Source organism: Coptis chinensis, chromosome 3 (genome assembly GCF_015680905.1).
Source record: "Coptis chinensis isolate HL-2020 chromosome 3, ASM1568090v1, whole genome shotgun sequence".
In the NCBI taxonomy this organism is placed as follows: domain Eukaryota; kingdom Viridiplantae; phylum Streptophyta; class Magnoliopsida; order Ranunculales; family Ranunculaceae; genus Coptis; species Coptis chinensis.
Window position 1 is genome coordinate 28,694,452 of NC_141458.1, and position 18,782 is coordinate 28,713,233.

An 18,782-nucleotide genomic window follows, 5' to 3' on the forward strand; every position below is an offset into this window, starting at 1 on the left:
TAAAACTTTGGGAGATTTGTTTGAAACATTAAGCGGTGAGGCTTAACTTCAAGAATGGGTCCGTTCTTTCTCTCAAAGAACCCCATTTTGTTGAGGTGTATCCACACATGGGAGGTTTGATGTGTAATTCCATGGTCATCTAAAAACTCGGAATATTGTAGAGGTATAGTCTTTGGCATTATCGGTTCGAAAAACATGAATGTGTGCGAGAATCTTGATTAGTAATCTCAAAGATAGAATTTTTGAAAAAGAGAATACTTGAGAACGATTTTCCATAATATAGACCCAACAAAACACGAGAAAAATCATCTATAAATGTAATAAAATACTTGGCTCCAAAAGGCCGGTGGTTCTACAAGGACCCGGACATCCGAATGGACTAACCGAAAAGGAGCACTAGAACACTTATTTAACCTATTTTTGTAAGTAGCACGGCGATGTTTAGCTAACTCACAAATCTCACAACCTAAAGACTGAATACTAGAAGAAATCTTTGGGAACTAAACTCACAAACTAGCCAAAGGAAGATGACCAAGACATCTATGCCAATTTGAAACGGGGAGACGAGAGGCGTAAGAGCACATACGGTGAGAGTGCCCATAATCATCTTGAAAGTAATAGATGCCCCATGCTCATACCCCCACCAACTAGTGTCTTTGTCTGTAGATCCTGAAACACAACATGAGTGGAAGAAAACATGACATTACAGTGAAGAGATTGGGTGAGACGATGAACAGACAATAGATTAAAGGGGAAATTTCGAATAAGCAAGACTGAGACAAGTGATATATTACGAGTTAACTGAATAGTACCCCGACCAAGAATACTAGCCTTAGCCCCATTTGCTAATGTGACATATGATGGTGTGTGAGTATACGTAAGACTAGAAAACAACTGGGGATTACCTGTCATATGATCAGAAGCTCCTGAGTCAATAACCCAAGAGTTGTTACCACTTGTATGAAGACATGTTTTACCTGAATCGGCTAGGGTCGCAGTGGGGTAGTCGGACAAACTTGATGAACTGGGAATAGCTTGTATCCGCTTCATCAGGGCTGCAAAGTCTTCTTGAACTCGTTGAAAATCAGTCACTTTCTGATCAACTACTGTGGCATTGTTGGCTTTGTGCAAAGGTGGGTGTCCTGTTATATCCCAACAAAAATCAGCACTATGATTTGTGCGCCCACAATGCTCACAAGGCTCAAAACTGCCAATACCACCGACCCACGGCCTCCCTTTGGTACGACCACCCCCCGACTCGACCCCCTCTCTACTACCTCCTTTGCCATTACCACGACCCGAAGAGGGGTTGTTATTACTGCTTTGAGGGATCAATAAAGCCGCCTTTGTCATTGTGCCTTGGAGGAGGTGCGAATATCTGAGACAAACGAGTAAGCCCTCGGGCAGTAGGGAGCTTAGATTCAGCTTGAACTTGGGCTTTCACATTAGCAAACTCGGGACGTAGCCCAGATAGGAATTTGGAGACCCGAAATTCCTCCATTTGTTTCTTCAACTGATTTATGTCTGTAGTAAGTGGGTGATATATATTCAGTTCTTCCCACTTGCTACGAAGAGAATTGTAATATTCAGAGATAGACATATCTCCTTGAGTGAGATCAAAGATGTTCTCATACAACTGAAAGATACGAGAAGTATTCTGAGATTGAGAGTATGATTCTTGTAGATACTCCCAAATCTCCTTCGAGGTTTTAAAAAACCGCACAGATTACAAACATCTTTCTCCATAGTATTCCACAGGAAATTCTTAACCAAGGCGTCATCTTTTGTCCAGGTTGTCTTTCCTTTATCATCTGGGGGATCTGTCAAATGATTTTCCTTACCTTTTCCAGGAAGATAAAGCGAATGCGCCTCGCCCATTGAAGGTAATTGGCAACACTCTCCAATTTTTGAGAGGTCATACCAACGAGAGAAAACAGACGATATTACGAATTCATCGGATTTTGGAACAACATCGGTCATTGTAAAGAGAAGAAAAACTCACTTGATGAAAACGAATCTGGCGCAAAGAAAACTGTGAGACGACGCGTCTCCTCTTTATCAATACCGAGAGATTGCGGAAGCGAAACAATACTAAGACACCAACTAATACTAAAACTGGAACCTTGGAACTGAGGATCTCTCTCCTAGCATTCTCTAAACAGAGTCGGCTCCGATACCATGTTATTTATGCTAGGAGATACATATGGTGGTTAGCTTGTTACGTTAAAGGGATTGAGTGTGTAGAAGAAGAAGAAGAAGAAGAAAGGATGGAGGCACAAGAAGAAGGTAGGGTTTAGAGTATATTTACCCTAACCTACAATGCATATATTTATACTAGAGATGGAATAACCTAAATAGCAACATGCTAAATAAGGTACGGTCTCACACTTATAGAATGTGTGAGACCGACACTACATACTTCAACACTACATGGCTATGAAGGGCTGCAAATCAGTGTATCGCCTGTAGGAGTTCGCAAGCAAACATTAGGGACTGCTCCTGGCTTGGGAAGACGATATAAGTTAATGTCTATTCATATTGTTCCACTTTGCATGCCCCAACCCAAAATCTGTCTAGCCATAACGCAAATGCTGTGCATGACTTTGTGAAATTGTGTCCGGTTTAGAAATAATTAGCTTCATAACAGGGAAAAGAAAAAGACGAGTTCATCCCCTGTTATCACTAAAGGGAAAACATAAATAAACAAATAATATTTTTTACAATAAAAATGAAGGATATGTAATCACAATGTGCAACAATCTTATTAATTTCTTACCAAAACTTTACAAATCATCCAGATGAAAAGATTCCACAGCTAGTAAGCTACTTCTTAACAGAGCTACTTCTCAATCATATCTAACCTTTGACATAACCTTATTTCTTTGCAAGCTGAACTTGAAACCTATCCTGGAAATTTTTGCACTTATGAAAATTTCCTTTTGATCTTGAATTCAAAACTGTATATTAAAAGAATGCTCGTTTACCTATATGTATGCATTCCTGAAGCATTGCTTCGGCTTTTCATACTACTTGAGTGTACGTTTTTGTTGTTAAAGCTCAGAAGTCTAAACATGCAACTGTCAATTACGAGGTCGAGCGTGCAAAGGTCGGACTGTCACTTAATATAGGTGAAGGGAAAACTTCTGATATAGCCTCCCACGAAAGACTTTCATCCTTCCGACGCATTCGGTCCAAGAATGCTGGTCTCGTAGGAGTTGAAACCAGTTCTACTTTGCATGTCAACATAGCAACTATCTCAGACATCGGAGGTCTCATGCTTGGGTAAGCTTGAAGGCACAAGAAGGCCACATTAATTGCTTGTAGAACATCCTTCTCCACAAACCCGTCTTCTCTTAGTTTTGGATCCACGAGATCAAGTATTCTTGACCTTTCATAAAGCTTCCACGCCTGTAAATGCGTAAAGAGAAACACAATTTGAGAACAAAAGAACTAGAAATTCAAAGAAACTTTCAGTACACAAAGAACTACAGATTTGGTAAACAAGCGTACATATTCAGGAAGATATTGCATTTCAGATGTTAAAGATAGATCAGTGTTTCTCCGGCACCCAATGATCTCGAGTACTAGAACCCCAAAGCTGTAGATGTCAGCTTTCTCAGATAATTCTCCTCTGATGGCGTATTCAGGTGCCGTATAACCTCTAGAAGGATAAGAAGTGGAAGAATTAAACCACACACATGGCAATGGCATGCTCATAAAAGCAGATTTAAGTAGTATTTGAGACAGAACGCTATTAAGTTTTCCTCTTCCTTACAATACTTACAAAGTTCCTGCAAATGTGGTGCTGAGATATGCTTCATCCTCAGGAAAGAACCTGGCCAAACCGAAGTCTCCAATCTTCGGTTGGTATTTTTCATCAAGGAGGATGTTGCTTGCCTTAATATCTCTATGAACAATCCTTAAGTGTGAATCTTCATGTAGATACTGTAATCCTCGAGCAACACCAAGAATGATTTGGAATCGGCTTTTCCAGTTTAGGAAGTGGTCAGTCTTTCCTGTTTCATAGCAACTCTTTGAGATACATCCAAAGCATTTAGTGAAGAGGAATGCAACATATACATATGCTAAGAACTTTCATAGATATATTGAGAGGTAAAACTAACCATATACTATCAAGTCCAAACTTTTGTTCTTCATGTATTCATAAACTAGTAACCTTTGTTGTCCGTCCGAGCAACATCCAAGAAGGCGAACCAGATTTTTGTGTTGAATACTAGTAATCATCCTGACTTCTGCAAGAAATTCTGTTTCTCCTTGTTGGGATTTATCAAGTGACAATTTCTTCACTGCAACCATCCTCCCATCAGTTAACTTTCCCTGTGACAACATATATATCTACCCTTGAGAAAATGTTAATGCAACTTCGAAAAAATTACAATTAAAGTTGTTCCTACATTATCTACCTATACCTTTCTGAACTTTGCAGTCAGCCATTATCAATAATCAGAGATTCAGTTAACACTGAATTTGAATAACAAAACGGAATTTATGCTGCTGATTCAACTATCTAAGATTAGACATCGATAATCACGGATTTTCTGTTTCTTTTTTTCTTTTCTTTTTTTAAATTCTGCTTTAGTACCTGATAGACAGGCCCAAATCCACCTCTTCCCAGCAGGTTCCCAGGGCAGAAATTCTTCGTCGCCTTTTTAAGTGTCCGGAAATCGAAATAACTGATTGTTCGGAGATTTCCACTGAAGTAATCTGGAGTTGCTGCAAAATTCAGCCATATTCAAATTTAAGACTCTTCAGCAGTATAATACTATTATGTTCCCAACTTTTCATAATTGTGTTGGCTAAGTTTGAACCTTAATTACCTGGCCCTCTTTTCATCTTTAGAAACTTTATCAGCTCAAAAATTTTGATGTTTTTGCGGTACAATATTAATAGAATTAAGCACATCAAAAGTAGTATAACAAGTGCAAGGAGGACATAGAAGCCTGGTGCTCGGTGTAGAGGTGGCGGTCCCTGTGCGTAAACTTCAGAAGCCGATGGAGCTACATCCATCACAAGAAGAAATATCATAAAACAAGATTACTAGTATAGAAGAAGCTTTTATTTTATTTTCTCTAGCATTTATTCTAAGAAAGCAGCCTAAGCTATATTCAAATATGAAAATGCTTGACATGAATCTCTAATATAAAGATTTGAAGTCTATCAGGCTTTCTACCTAAAAGAGTTCAAGTGTCAAATCCGGCATATATATGGCGATGTAAATCAAACCTCCCTGTCTCAATACTTCAAATTAGTCAATAGTTTGTTAAACTCTCACTACGCATACAAGGTAGCGAGGATAACTTCTAATCTTCCATGGTGGAAGAGTACTAGTTGCACCAAATAGAGTACCATCACCGAACCACATACCTAAGCAATATCCATTTATCAAACGCAGAAATGTAATGTTCATATGATATGCATCCAATTTCGATCAAGTGTTAGGACTCAAGATGATCAATAATATAGTATACTTGAAGATTGGAAACTTACATTCCGAGTTTAGGCCTACGCGACCCATTCTGCTACAATCAATACTACTAGATTGATTGGCCAGATAACTGAAAATTTAGAACACTAGATTCTTGACAGTTATCTCTGTTACTGCTAGACCGGGCAACATGCAGAGTAGTACTGGGAGTAGCTGCATTGATAAATGAAGATTACAAGTATTGCTTCTAGTTGTTTTGTGTAACTTCTTGTGTTCTCTCGCACAATGGAGGATGTGAACAATACTTGTAAGACATAGGAAAAAACTAAGGTTAAAGGACTTTAGATATTTGTCTTCAGACTATGAATAATTCTGTTATGGATATAGACGAGAGGAAAAAGTTCAAAATAATGTATGTCTTCTGTATAGACGGCGATTATCTCCATGTTTATGGTTCTAATCATTTCGTGGGTCATTAGGCTGAGTTACCAGTTACCACGACCCTTGTTTATTCAGAAAAATTTTGTAATCATTATTTGCAACATAATCTTTAATGTTTGCAAATGCAAATTATTTCTTGGGGAAATGATTTTCTAGCCAATTTGTTTAATTGAATAGGACAAATCACAAAATTAACGAAATTTCCCATTCTAATCTTGGAATTTTATTTTCCAAATAAAATCCCTTTTTTCCGTATGTGTATCATTCGATTTGGGCAAGCAAAAATGATACACAAACCTACTAATTTGACCCACTTAAGTCGCAATACTAGGTCTAAAAAGTAGTTCCGTATAGCATTACTCGTTAAAAATATATAATATACTTAGAAAGCAATTTGCCATTGTGAGTGGTGATGTTAAGAGAGTTTAAACATGATTGTATTGGGGGCAGAGACCAGTAAGAAGAAAAACGGAAAAGAGTGGAGGCTAGAATTATAGGGTTAGAGAGTTGTTTTTCTCTACACCTTAGAGCATCTCTAGGTGGTAATATAACCTGCCTTCTTCAAATTTGAAGAAAAAGTTTGGAATATCTCGGAATTCCATCTCTAGGTGGCCTCATTCATGGTCGCATCACCTGTTTGTTCGCATTCTTGTTCGCAAATTTGGCAATTTAAATGCGGATGCCGAGCGACAATAGTAATGTCGCGCGCCATTGCAAATGTCGCCCAATTTTTTTTTGACTTTGACCACTACTACTGCGCGCCATTGCCAATAGTGTGTGCTCCAACAGGAAAAAAAATGGGCAAAAAACGGTTGGATTTCTACCTCCTATATCTACACTCATCTCCTTCTTCATTTTACATACACTCAACTCAAACATTTTTATCAAACAACTTAACCATTTCACATTAATCCTTAAAAAACAACACACACACATTGCTAAAAAATGGATCATGAAGTGTATGAGATGTTTCCCCTTCAATCTTCATCTTCATCGTCGTCTTCTTCTTCATCTTCTCCAGCGGAAGACTCGGTAGATAGTCTTGATGAAGAATTTATTAACGTCATTCCCCTTATGAAGCACCATTTTGTTGTACTTGCACAAGCACAAGTACATGCTCCGAAAGCACCACATGGTGGTTCAAAGAAGGGTCGAAAAGTGATACATAGAAACTATGCTCTGACTTTGGAAATCTTTAAGGCCAACTACTTCGTCGATCGTCCTGTCTTTCCAAAATAGGATTTCAAACGGCGCTTTCGTATGAAAAAATCTTTATTTCTTCACATCTTCAACGATATTCATACACATTTTAAGTACTTTCAGCCTAAATTTAACTATGCTGGTAAACCTGGTGTTTGGGTAAGAATTCACCCAGACACACTATTGAATCTGCAAGGGGAGATGTTGTATAAAGAAGGAGATTGTGCCTTTAATGGCTGCCTACGTATCCAGAATATGTATCCGAATCAAGTCTCTAAAAGCGTAGTTCTTTTTGTTAAGTGAAGAGTCCTATTTATAGAAATAGAAAATAAGAGTCCCGATAGCACAAGGACTCTTACTAGATAGGACCCAGTTAATCGAACATGTGACCGCTCGGTGGACGGGGCCGCCCCGATGTCTACTTCACACGTGAGCCGCCCAAGTGGCTAACTAGAAGCGTGAGCCGTCCGGTGGCTAAGTGGACATGTGAGCCGCCCAAGTGGCTAACTAGAACCGTGGGAGCCGCCTAGGTGGCTAAGTGGACATGTGAGCCGCCCAAGTGGCTAACTAGGCGTGAGCCGCCTAGGTGGCTAAGTGGACATGTGAGCCGCCCAAGTGGCTAAGTGGACATGTGAGCCGCCCAAGTGGCTAACTAGAACCGTGGAGCCGTCTAGGTGGCTAAGTGGTGGACATGTGAGCCGCCCAAGTGGCTAAGTGGACATGTGAGCCGCCCCGGTGGCTAACTAGAACCGTGGAGCCGCCTAGGTGGCTAAGTGGACATGTGAGCCGCCCAAGTGGCTAAGTGGACATGTGAGCCGCCCAAGTGGCTAACTAGAACTGTGAGCCGTCTAGGTGGCTAAGTGGACATGTGAGCCGTCCAAGTGGCTAAGTGGACATGTGAGCCGTCCAGGTGGCTAACTAGAACTATGAGCCGTCTAGGTGGCTAAGTGGACATGTGAGCCGTCCAAGTGGCTAAGTGGACATGTGAGCCGTCCAGGTAGCCAAGGATTGGTCACTTAGACTTAATATAAAGACTAAGTCCCTAATGAGTTCGTTAGCCAGGGTATGAATGTGGAGGTACGTACATTGCCCCCTCTTTGCCATATGGAATTGATTGGATGTGGCAAAGAAAAAAATGGGGAAAAACAAGAAAAAAAATAAAAAATAAAAATAAAATAAAATAAAATAAAAAAATAAAAAAATCGTCTCTTCTGTTGATGATATTGTTTGAGAGATTGATATGAATAAGCCAATTAACTTGGACATTCCACTGATCATGTATTGAAAAAGTCTAAGACGTCATTTAGCGTATATCCAATTGAACGTAATGCCGAAAATGGAATCTTATCACTGATTTGTTTAAATCAGTAAATAAAATACGTAATGCTCATATAACTTTTATAATTGACTAAAGCATAAACATTGAAATGTTAACCTGTTTATGGCGTTAGTTGTATATCTTTTGGTTATAGACCAAATTTCATGGCTTGAATGTATACAGTCTGTTACTGCAATTACCGATTCCATGATATGAATGTGTAAAGTTTGGTATTGTAATCTCAAACTTCATGACTTTGAATGCACAGAGTTTGGTATCGCGAACACAAACTTCATGACTTTGAATGCACAGAGTTTGGTATTGCAAACGCAAACTCCATGTCTTGGGATGCACAGAGTTTGGTATCGCAAACGCAAACTCCATGACTTTGAATGCACAGAGTTTGGTATTGCAAACGCAAACTCCATGACTTTGAATGCACAGAGTTTGGTATCGCAAACTCAAACTCCATGACTTTGAATGCACAGAGTTTGGTATTGCAAACGCAAACTCTGATAATAAAATTAAAAAAAAAATAGTAATAATATATACCCCGAAGTGTAAGCGGTAATTGAAATAAATGCTAACAAATGAACTTTTATTAATCATTGATATGTTGAGCAAACATGAAAAGATGTACGATGAAATTTTCCAATGAACCATGAAAACTAGAAAACGAAACAATTAATTTATTGATATGGTAAGTACCAAACAAAACCTAACGATAAAAACGCCTAAGATGGAGTGCATTCCATGGTTTTGGGAAAGGTGTTCCCGAAATGGTGCGAAGGAAATATGATCCTTTCGAGGCAGGATGATCAACCACAAACGGTCCTTCCCAATTTTCACATAGCTTCCCCATGTCGATGATTTTAGGTTTTTCGTGATAACACCCAATCTCCTTCCGGAAAACTTTTTTAGGCAAAGTTTCTTGTCATAATTGTCTTTTCATTGAAGCCTGGTAGTGGAGTAGACGAGCTATACTTTCTTCGCGAATTTCATCTAAATTAGCTTTAGAGTGAGCCACCATTTCGTCATTACAACCAGCTTTAATTGCAGCGGTCTTGAAGTCGTTTCAGCAAATATTTCAGTAGGTAAGACTGCGTCTGCACCATAAGCCAAGTTAAATGGGGACAAACCGGTTGAGCGTTTTGGGGTGGTTCTGTATGCCCAAAGCACGGCTGGTAGTTCTCTTGTCCATTTCCCCTTAGCTTGTTCTAGACGACGTTTAAGGATAGCTAGGATAGACTTGTTTGTTGCTTCAGCTTGTCCGTTAGCTTGAGGATGATATGGAGCTGAAAAATTATGCTGGATATGGAGATTGGCACAGAAATTGTGTATTTCGGTTGCATCGAACTGCTTGCCATTATCAGATATTAACTCAGCAGGGATGCCAAAACGACAAACTATATCTTTCCACAAAAAGCGTTTGACATCGGAAGCTTGAATATGCACTAAAGGTTGTACTTCCGCCCATTTAGTAAAGTAATCTGTAGCAACCAGCAAGAAACGCACATTTCCTGGAGCTCTAGGGAAAGGGCCGATGATGTCTAAACCCCACTTTGCAAATGGCCATGGAGAAAAAATTGGATGTAATTCTGTGGCAGGCAGGATGCCTATGTTGTAGTGCTTCTGACAAGGAACGCATGTCTGAGAAATATGTTTGGCATCTAGCTGCATATGAGGCCACCAATATCCCTGTGTCATTGCTTTATGAGCTAAATTTCGACCAGCGGCGTGATTGCCACAAATGCCTGCATGAATTTCTTGCAACACAAGTAGACCTTCGGTTTTGGTGAGGCATCTGAGCATGGGAGACAAGGGATGTCCTTTTTCTGTACAATTGTAGAACACCATTTGACGAAGATACTATTACAAATTTCCAAGCATCTCGCTTGACCGTTTCAGCGAGTTTGGGGTTTGAAGGGATGATGCCGTTGCTCAGAAAGGTAATTAATGGGGTTTGCCGGTCTTGGTTGGTGCTTCTAACATAGGTAGATTAAAGGCGTGTGGCTCCTCCTGTTGATTTGTCGACATTCTCGGGTCACCTTGAACAATTTCGTGTCACCTTCGCAGACACATTCCTCCATCGGCAGGGAGTCAATGTTTAATTTGTTAGGCAACAAAACGTCATCATTGTCATACTTTCTTTTTCTGGTGTTCACAACATGAATACTTGAAGGTGATGGCTCTGAAGAAGCAATGAAAAAACAGCACGCGTTGATGTATATGTCGATTGAAATTTTGCTTCAAGTGACAAGTCAATACTTGGGTCTTCTTTGGAAGTCAATGCTGACGTTTCTTGGTCCATCAATAGTGACTGCTGCAGAGAGATATGCTAAGGCGTCTGCATGTCTTATGTCGTTTCGAGGTCTTTGAATGATTGAAATGTCATCAAATTGACGAGCAAGCCTATGGATTAAGTCTAGATATGCTGCCATCTTATCATCCCGTGCTTCAAAAGAGCCTTCAAATTGACTTGCTACTAATCGAGAGTCTGTAAAAACCTGAAGCTTTCGAACGTTAAATTCTAAAGCGGTACGCATGGCATAAAGGACTGCTTCATATTCTGCTACATTGTTAGATGCTTTGAAACCGAAACGAACTGACCGCTCAATTACTGAATCATCAGGATTAATAAAAACACACCCAAGCCCGGATCCAAACTTGTTATGTGAACCGTCTGTGTAGACTATCCAGACGTCTGAAGACGGGGTAATAGATGTGGATGATACCTGCTTGCCCCCAATTGTTGCCTCATCAACGGATGGGCTTTCGTCTTGATTATTTTCAGGGACCATATCATCGATTGGAAAATCCGACATCAAAGATGCAAGAACATGACCTTTTTCCGAAGTGCGCGGTTTGAAAGTAATGCTATATGCACTCAAGTAACTTTCACATTCAGCCAGTCTACTCGACTCTTGTGCGTTATGGAGCACTTTGCGAATAGGGTACTCAGTGTATACCTTGACCAATCGTCCTTGAAAGTACGGCTTAAGGCGTTTTGCAGAGTGAACCAAAGCGAGAGCAATTTTCTCAATTCTTGAATATCTAGTTTCCGCCCCCGTTAGAGTTTTGCTAATGAAAAAAATTGGACGCCCATCTTCACCATCAACAAATAAAACGGCACTTACCGCGGGTAATGCGTGGCGACCAAGTAAATTCCTACTGGGTTCCCCAGAATTTGGACTAGCCAGAATGGGAGGTGAAAACAGATATTTTTAATTGATCGAAAGGCATTTTCACACTCATCATTCCATATCTGCCGAAGTCTTTTAACGCCCGAAAGAAAGGCGACATTTATCGGAATATTTGGAGATGAAACGATTTATTGCTGCCAGGCGCCCCGTGAGTTGTTGTATCTCCTTCTTTTTGTTTGGTGATGGCATATCGAGGATTGCTCTGATTTGTTCAGGGTTTGCTTCAATGCCTCTGCGAGTCATCAAGTAACCCAAGAACTTCCCTGAGATCAAGCCAAAAGAGCATTTTGAAGGATTGAGCCGCATATTAAACTTTTCCACTCTTGTGAATACTTCTTGTAAATCTACCAGATGATCACTACTGATTTTGGATTTAACAACCATGTCGTCAATGTATGCTTCCATAATCTTGCCTAGCATGTCTCCAAATATAGTATTGATCATTTGCTGGTAAGTGGCGCCAGCATTCTTCAACCCGAAAGGCATCACTTGATAGCAAAAAATACCTTGATCAGTTATGAATGATGTTAATTCCTGATCTTCACCAGACAACGGGATCTGATAGTATCCTGAAGAAGCGTCCATAAATGATAAGCGTGGAAATCCGGATGTGGCATCAACAAGTTCTGATATCCGCGGAAGAGGGAATGGATGTATGGGGCATGCTTTGTTAAGATTGGTGAAGTCGATGCATACTCTCATCTTGCCATTCTTTTTCGGCACTGCTACCACGTTGGACAACCATCTAGGGTATGAAACTGGGCGAATAAAATTGACAGAGAGTAAACGATCAATCTCTTCTTTAACCTTTAGCTTTCTATCAGGAGCCATACGTCTGGGCTTTTGTCGTACAGGCTTAACACTTGTATCAATATCAAGCTTGTGACAGGCAACATTTGGGTGTATACCTGGCATTTGCTCCAAAGACCAAGCAAAAAATGCTCTTGTTCTTTCTGAGTAGAGTAACCATTTCCCTTTGTTCATTTTCTGATAGCTCGGCTGATATGAAGGTTGTTTCTTTGCTAGATTCTCCAATTTGAACTTCTAAGAGGCGGTCTATAGTCGGTGGTCCTTCGCTTGATGATATGGTGGAACAGTTTATTTGTGGTGCGGATTGTGCTTGAATGACTTCTTGTGAATTGCTTAAAATTGTGTTTCCATGCATATCAGATTGACGGTAATCATCTAATATTCTTTCGTGACAACGGCTAGAAGCCATCTGATCTCCTCGTATTTTGCAAATTTTGTCTAGAGATGGAAATTTCACTGCTTGGTGAAGGGTAGAGACAACAGCACCCATACAGTGGAGCCAATCCCTACCTAAAATTGCATTGTAGGAAGATTTGCAGTTCATTAAAAGAAAATCAATGTTGACCGCCTTATCCATGAGTTTGACTGGTAAAGAAACTCTTCCGACCGGAGTTGCTGCTATTCCATCAAAACCGATTATTGGGTTGTTATCTGTGACAATCAAATTTTCTGACAGTTTCATGTCATCGTAACAACCTGCAAAAATTACACTAGCAGAACTTCCAGTGTCTATCATGACCATTTGTACTTCGCCATAGACCAATGTAAGCTGTGATAACGACGGCATCGTAATGAGGGTGATGGATGCCAATTAGGTCTCTGTCAGTAAAACATAGTGGGCTTGGTTCGATGGTTTCTATGCGAGTTCCTTCAATAAAATCAAAGCTATTTATGTGATATAACTCACATAAAAATCCCAACTTTTCTCTTTGCTCACATTTTTGTTTTGTACGTGACACGTCATTGATTCTGGTGTGACCAGCTTTGATGACGTTGTAACCTGAGATTGACAAATTCTGTTGAGCACTTTTAGTGCTTAAGAATTTCTCTAGCTGTCCCTTCTCTACTAGCTTTTGTATCTTTCCTCGTAAGGATCTGCATTGTTCAGTTTCGTGACCAAAGTCATTGTGGAAAAGACACCATAGATTTTTATCACGCGTAGACTTTGTACCTTCGGGTAAAGGCATTGGAGGGAAAAGCAGATTGCGACTTTTAATCTTTTCATAGATTGAGGCATATTTGGCATTCAGTGGAGTGAGCTTCATCTCTTCTCGAAAATTGTTGGTCTTTTTAAGATCCTGCTTCGGTTGTTGAGTTTCCATTGTGCTTTGTTTTTGCTTGCTTTTGGTATCTGTAGATTCTTTTCCTCTAAAATCTTTGTCCCTTGAAGTTCGTGCTGCCGCATCTATTTCAACATTGATGAACTGTAGCGTTCGTGTGAACAAGTCAGATTTCGTCTGGGGAGGAGGATCTTACCAAATGAGTTATATATTCCGTTAGTATCAAAGCGAGAGCTTCTTTGAATGCGTGAATGATCATCATAGCTGGCACATCTGTGACCCCTGCTTGGATTTGGCGAAATCGGACAACGAATTTTGCAAGTGTTTCATCCTTCTGTTGTTTTGTGTTTAGCAAGATATTGACATCTTTAGGCCGAGTCCAATTATGTTGAAATCGATCCGTGAACTGATCTGCTAACTCCTGGAAAGATTCGATAGATCTAGCTGGAATTTCCGATAGCCATCGCAAAGCTTCCCCTTTTAGGGTTGCCGGAAAAAGTTTGCATAAGAGAGCGTCATCCTTACGCCAAAGAACTAGCCTGCTTTTGAACTCCATAACATGGTTGTTTGGATCACCTTCTGCTTCATCGTACTTAGGCAACTCTGGCTGTTTGAAACCCTTCCCGATGTTTCGCAGATTTTGTATGCGCCAGGAAAAACGTCCAACGATGTCTTCATTTACGGCTAAGTCTTTCCAATGTTTTTCCTTTAGATCAGTATTATTCATTGCCTTTTTAACGATGTCTTTAATCTGCTGTTCAGTATATGTTATTCCTTCATTTGTTTGGCGACGGACGATTTGTGGTTGAACTTCTTGACCTTCTGTCATATGTGCCTGCCCCCAGTTGTTGCCCATATCTGGAAACCTTGGGTGCTCTGGACTGCGAGACCTATGATGGAAGTTTGAAATGTCTCGGTGCACTGGAGAGTAATCTATATGATGAGTGTTATCTCTATGTCGGTCTTCCAGTTGTCTTCTGCACTGATTCCTTTCATTCAAGTCAAGTCTTAGGTCGTGATTCAGATCTTGCCTGAGGTCACAGCTCGATTGCCCCAAGTGAGTTCTAATGTTGGGTGGTATCATCCGATCTGACCGCCGTAATGTGCTGCTATCCTGGCTTACAAGGTTTGTATTACCTCGGTAGTATGGCTGGTAGCTTGTTCGGTGTGACTCAGACTCCCTTGGGGAGATACGACGACTAGTATGTGACCTGTGATGTTGTCTATCACGCCTTCTATTACGACCATTGACATCAGGAGTCCTCAATCGCCTTAATAAATTGGTTGAAATATGTCGTGGCCTGGATTGATTTGGACTATTTTCAGGGACATCATCAGTGGTTCGGAATCTTTCGCTATTGCTTTGCAAGCGGTGGAATACACTGCGGTTTTCTCCAGATCTTGGGATTCTTGATGGAATAGATGAAGCAGTATCATTGTTGTCTATCTGTACTTGCTTCCCTTCATTTATTTGCTTCTGCAAGTCCGCGTTATGCTCCTTTTCCCTTCTAAGTTTGTTACGCAGAGCCTCCAGAGTCATTTCTTCGTCACCTGTGTCCTTATCATTTGGATCTGCAACCATATTTGCATCTGCATCTGGATCTCAGATCCGGATCGCATCCGGCGAATTAGTATCATTAGGAGGAGAAGATACCGGAGCCCGTGACCTTGGAAATTTAGATGCTTGCCTTGGTAATCTTGGAGGCAACAAAGGTGGAGCCTGTTGGTTTGATGCAACTTGATCGACCACCTAACTTCAAAGCATTTTGTTGATTATTTCCCTCGATGGTTGTGCTTTTGCCCCGCTTGTTCGCTAGAGATCTTGTTATAGTAGCCATTGACAAATATTGAGAGAGATACGGAAGAGAGAACGTTAATAAGAACCGCAGACGGGCCAATTATGTTTGGGTAAGAATTCACCCGCATAACACTATTGAATCTGCAAGGGGAGATGTTGTATAAAGAAGGAGATCAGGTGCCTTTAATGGCTGCCTACATTATCCGAATATGTATCCGAGAATCAAGTCTCTAAAAACGTAGTTCTTTGTTAAGTGAAGAGTCCTATTTATAGAAATAGAAAATAAGAGTCCCGATAGCACAAGGACTCTTACTAGATAGGGACCGGGTTAATCGAACATGTGACCGCTCGGATCGACCGGGCGCCCCGATGTCTACTTCACACGTGAGCCGCCCAAGTGGCTAACTAGAACGTGAGCCGTCCGGTGGCTAAGTGGACATGTGAGCCGCCCAAGTGGCTAACTAGAACGTGGAGCCGTCTAGGTGGCTAAGTGGACATGTGAGCCGCCCAAGTGGCTAACTAGAACCGCGGAGCCGCCTAGGTGGCTAAGTGGACATGTGAGCCGCCCAAGTGGCTAAGTGGACATGTGAGCCGTCCAAGTGGCTAACTAGAACCGTGGAGCCGCCTAGGTGGCTAAGTGGACATGTGAGCGGCCCAAGTGGCTAAGTGGACATGTGAGCCGCCCGTGGCTAACTAGAACCGTGGAGCCGTCTAGGTGGCTAAGTGGACATGTGAGCCGCCCAAGTGGCTAAGTGGACATGTGAGCCGCCCAAGTGGCTAACTAGAACCGTGGAGCCGCCTAGGTGGCTAAGTGGACATGTGAGCCGCCCAAGTGGCTAAGTGGACATGTGAGCCGCCCGTCCGGTGGCTAACTAGAACTATGAGCCGTCTAGGTGGCTAAGTGGACATGTGAGCCGTCCAAGTGGCTAAGTGGACATGTGAGCCGTCCAGGTAGCCAAGGATTGGTCACTTAGACTTAATATAAAGACTAAGTCCCTAATGAGTTCGTTAGCCAGGGTATGAATGTAGAGGTACGTACACCTGGTATAGATCTTCTGATCAAGGTGGCTGCAGCTTTGCATATTCTTGGTTATGGTACGGTAGCTGATTAACTTGACGATCAATTATACATTTCCGAGCAAACTGGAAACCAGGCGTTAAGGCATTTCTGTGATGCAATTATCAAATTGTACGGTTCAGTCTACTTGCGAAGGCCAAATATTACAGATATAGAACACTTGCTTGCACATTCTGCCATACGTGGATGGTCGAGTATGTTGGGAAGCATTGATTGTATGCATTGGGAATGGCATAATTGTCCAACTGGATGGCAAAGTGCTTACAGTGGTCGTTCTGGAAAACCATCTGTTATTCTCGAAGCGGTTGCAACCGAAGACCTGTGGATATGGCATTCTTTCTTTGGGATGTCAGGGTCACACAATGACATCAACGTGTTGGACAACTCGCCAGTATTTGAGCACGTGATCAATGGTACTTCTCCACCTGTTTATTTTGACGTAAATCAGCATAGCTATAATATGGGTTATTATTTAGCTGATGGTATATATCCTGACTATGCGTCATTTATAAAAATAATTTCAAACCCTAATGTTCTAAAGACGAAGTGGTTCGCAACGATGCAAAAAGCTGCAAGAAAAGATATTGAAAGAGCTTTTGGGGTTTTGCAAGCTAAATTTGGGATTTTGGCAAAAGCTTGCAAATTATGGCATGTGGAGACAATGGATACTGTTATTAGAGCATGTATCATATTGCACAATATGATAATCGGATCTAAAAATAAAAATTATGAAATGAGGAGGTACATTCTTGATCCAGAAGGGCAACCACAGATCTCACCTACTCGGGAACACTACATTGAGGGGACTCTACGAGTTCAATCAAAGACTATGCATGATAGACTTAAAAGCGACCTTGTCAAGCATCTATGGAGCATTAAGGGTGACCGACATTGATTGTTGTAATTTAATTTCGTAGATACATTTTTATTTTTAATCATCAACAAACAATGTTAATCAATTTCTATATATATATTAATTTAAACTAAATATATATTTATATAAAATTAAAGTTTATTCATATTAAAAAAAAAGTTACATAGTCATAGAAAATAAAATAATTAACATTAACCACTCACATTATAATACTCTAACTACTCTTAACATTTTTCCATTACAGCACCTAACCACTCACATTTTCCACACACTAAACACTTCAATAGATCAAGACCTTTTCCTTCAAGGTTCGCAAACTTTTTCAGCTCTCTAACACCATCACAACCATTTGGGCATGATACCTGTGCATAAGGGCAATACCTATACCAATGATCATCCTCGCCACAACACGTGCATATCAACAAACTGTCTCCATATATATATTCCATACCAGGACATATATCATACATGCATTTCAAAAATCTTACTTCTTCACCATCTTCGTTACAACTTCTATGTATGAGCATATAACCTTAACAATGTGGTGCTTTATGACACCTTTTGTTCATATACTTGCATGACAATGCAAAATGTTTTCTTGAGGTGCAAATTTGGCACCTCTCTTGATCGAGTGTATCAAAATAATAGGATTGTTGAGTTGATTCGGCAACGTCGGTATGTTGGCTAGTTTTTTGCAATGATGAAGAAGAAGTCATAGTTGTGGAGATAGTTTTGGAGTGTTAGGTGAGAATGAAACAATTTCTTGAAATTTCGGACTTTGTATTCGATAGCATGCGCCATTAGTACTAGCGCGCGACAGTACCAATGGTGCGCGACACTGGTACTGGCGCGTGCCAGTACTAATGGCGCGCATGGTGGCCCCTACAATGAATTTTGCGGGCGAAATTTGCGACCACCTAGAGTTGGTCAAAATTTGCGACCAGTTTTTTCAATTTTTTTCTTCAAATATGAAGAATATGCTACCACCACCTAGAGATGCTCGTAGTTTATATATTTATACTTGATTTACTTGGGTGTCAAGCTACTCAAAACAGCAACTACTAATTACGTATCCACACTTACAGAAAGAAACGTGGGATACTTTACATACTTCAACACTCCCCCTCAAGCTGTAATTATGCAAATTTCAGTTTGGATTGCAAAAATAAAAGATAAGAATACTGCTCCCCCCTTCGCATAGAACTGTCTTTAGTTGAAGAACTCGAACAATTATTGAAACGTTTTGGAAAGTGAAACTGTCGGTGTAGGCAATGGTCTAACCTGAATACTGAAGGTGTACCACAGTCACAAACTGAAACCATAACACCGGTTTA

The 18,782-nt window shown here is 40.6% G+C and overlaps 2 protein-coding genes across 6 annotated transcripts; one reads left to right on the forward strand and one right to left on the reverse strand.

Annotated features, from left to right (window-relative positions):
- Nucleotides 1-2,270: 2,270 nt before the first annotated feature.
- On the reverse strand, nt 2,271-5,778 carry LOC147509013 (putative LRR receptor-like serine/threonine-protein kinase At1g56140). Of its 5 annotated transcripts, none has more exons than XR_015218320.1 (8): nt 5,509-5,777; nt 4,839-5,018; nt 4,604-4,734; nt 4,125-4,338; nt 3,785-4,016; nt 3,511-3,661; nt 2,777-3,408; nt 2,271-2,463 (listed from the first exon to the last, which is right to left on the reverse strand). XR_015218320.1 is itself a non-coding variant. In XM_086601332.1 (7 exons), exons 1-7 carry the CDS (start codon nt 5,534-5,536, stop codon nt 3,085-3,087), a joined length of 1,260 nt encoding a protein of 419 aa, XP_086457458.1. In that variant the 5' UTR covers nt 5,537-5,777; the 3' UTR covers nt 2,739-3,084. The 5 variants fall into 5 exon arrangements, 2 of the variants coding, with proteins under 2 accessions (XP_086457458.1, XP_086457459.1); XR_015218322.1 differs by lacking the exon at nt 2,271-2,463 and having other exon boundaries at nt 2,739-2,902; nt 2,985-3,408; XR_015218321.1 differs by lacking the exon at nt 2,271-2,463 and having other exon boundaries at nt 2,739-2,907; nt 2,985-3,408.
- A 10,737-nt stretch (nt 5,779-16,515) lies between these two features.
- On the forward strand, nt 16,516-17,469 carry LOC147509014 (uncharacterized). The gene is made up of 2 exons (XM_086597695.1): nt 16,516-16,591; nt 16,697-17,469. The coding sequence occupies exons 1-2, from the start codon at nt 16,516-16,518 to the stop codon at nt 17,467-17,469; spliced, it is 849 nt and encodes a 282-aa protein (XP_086453821.1).
- The last annotated feature ends 1,313 nt before the right edge of the window (nt 17,470-18,782 follow it).

Excerpts from the sequence above, each read along its gene's own strand:
- LOC147509013 (XM_086601332.1), bottom strand. The coding sequence starts at position 5,536 with ATGGGTCGCGTAGGCCTAAACTCGGAAT. Across the intron at positions 4,017-4,124 it reads TTTGGACTTGATAGTATATG|GAAAGACTGACCACTTCCTA; the intron begins GTTAGTTTTACC and ends GCTATGAAACAG. Across the intron at positions 3,662-3,784 it reads ACCACATTTGCAGGAACTTT|AGGTTATACGGCACCTGAAT; the intron begins GTAAGTATTGTA and ends TTATCCTTCTAG.
- LOC147509014 (XM_086597695.1), top strand. The coding sequence starts at position 16,516 with ATGAATGTAGAGGTACGTACACCTGGTATAGATCTTCTGATCAAGGTG. Across the intron at positions 16,592-16,696 it reads TTTGCATATTCTTGGTTATG|TCTACTTGCGAAGGCCAAAT; the intron begins GTACGGTAGCTG and ends TGTACGGTTCAG.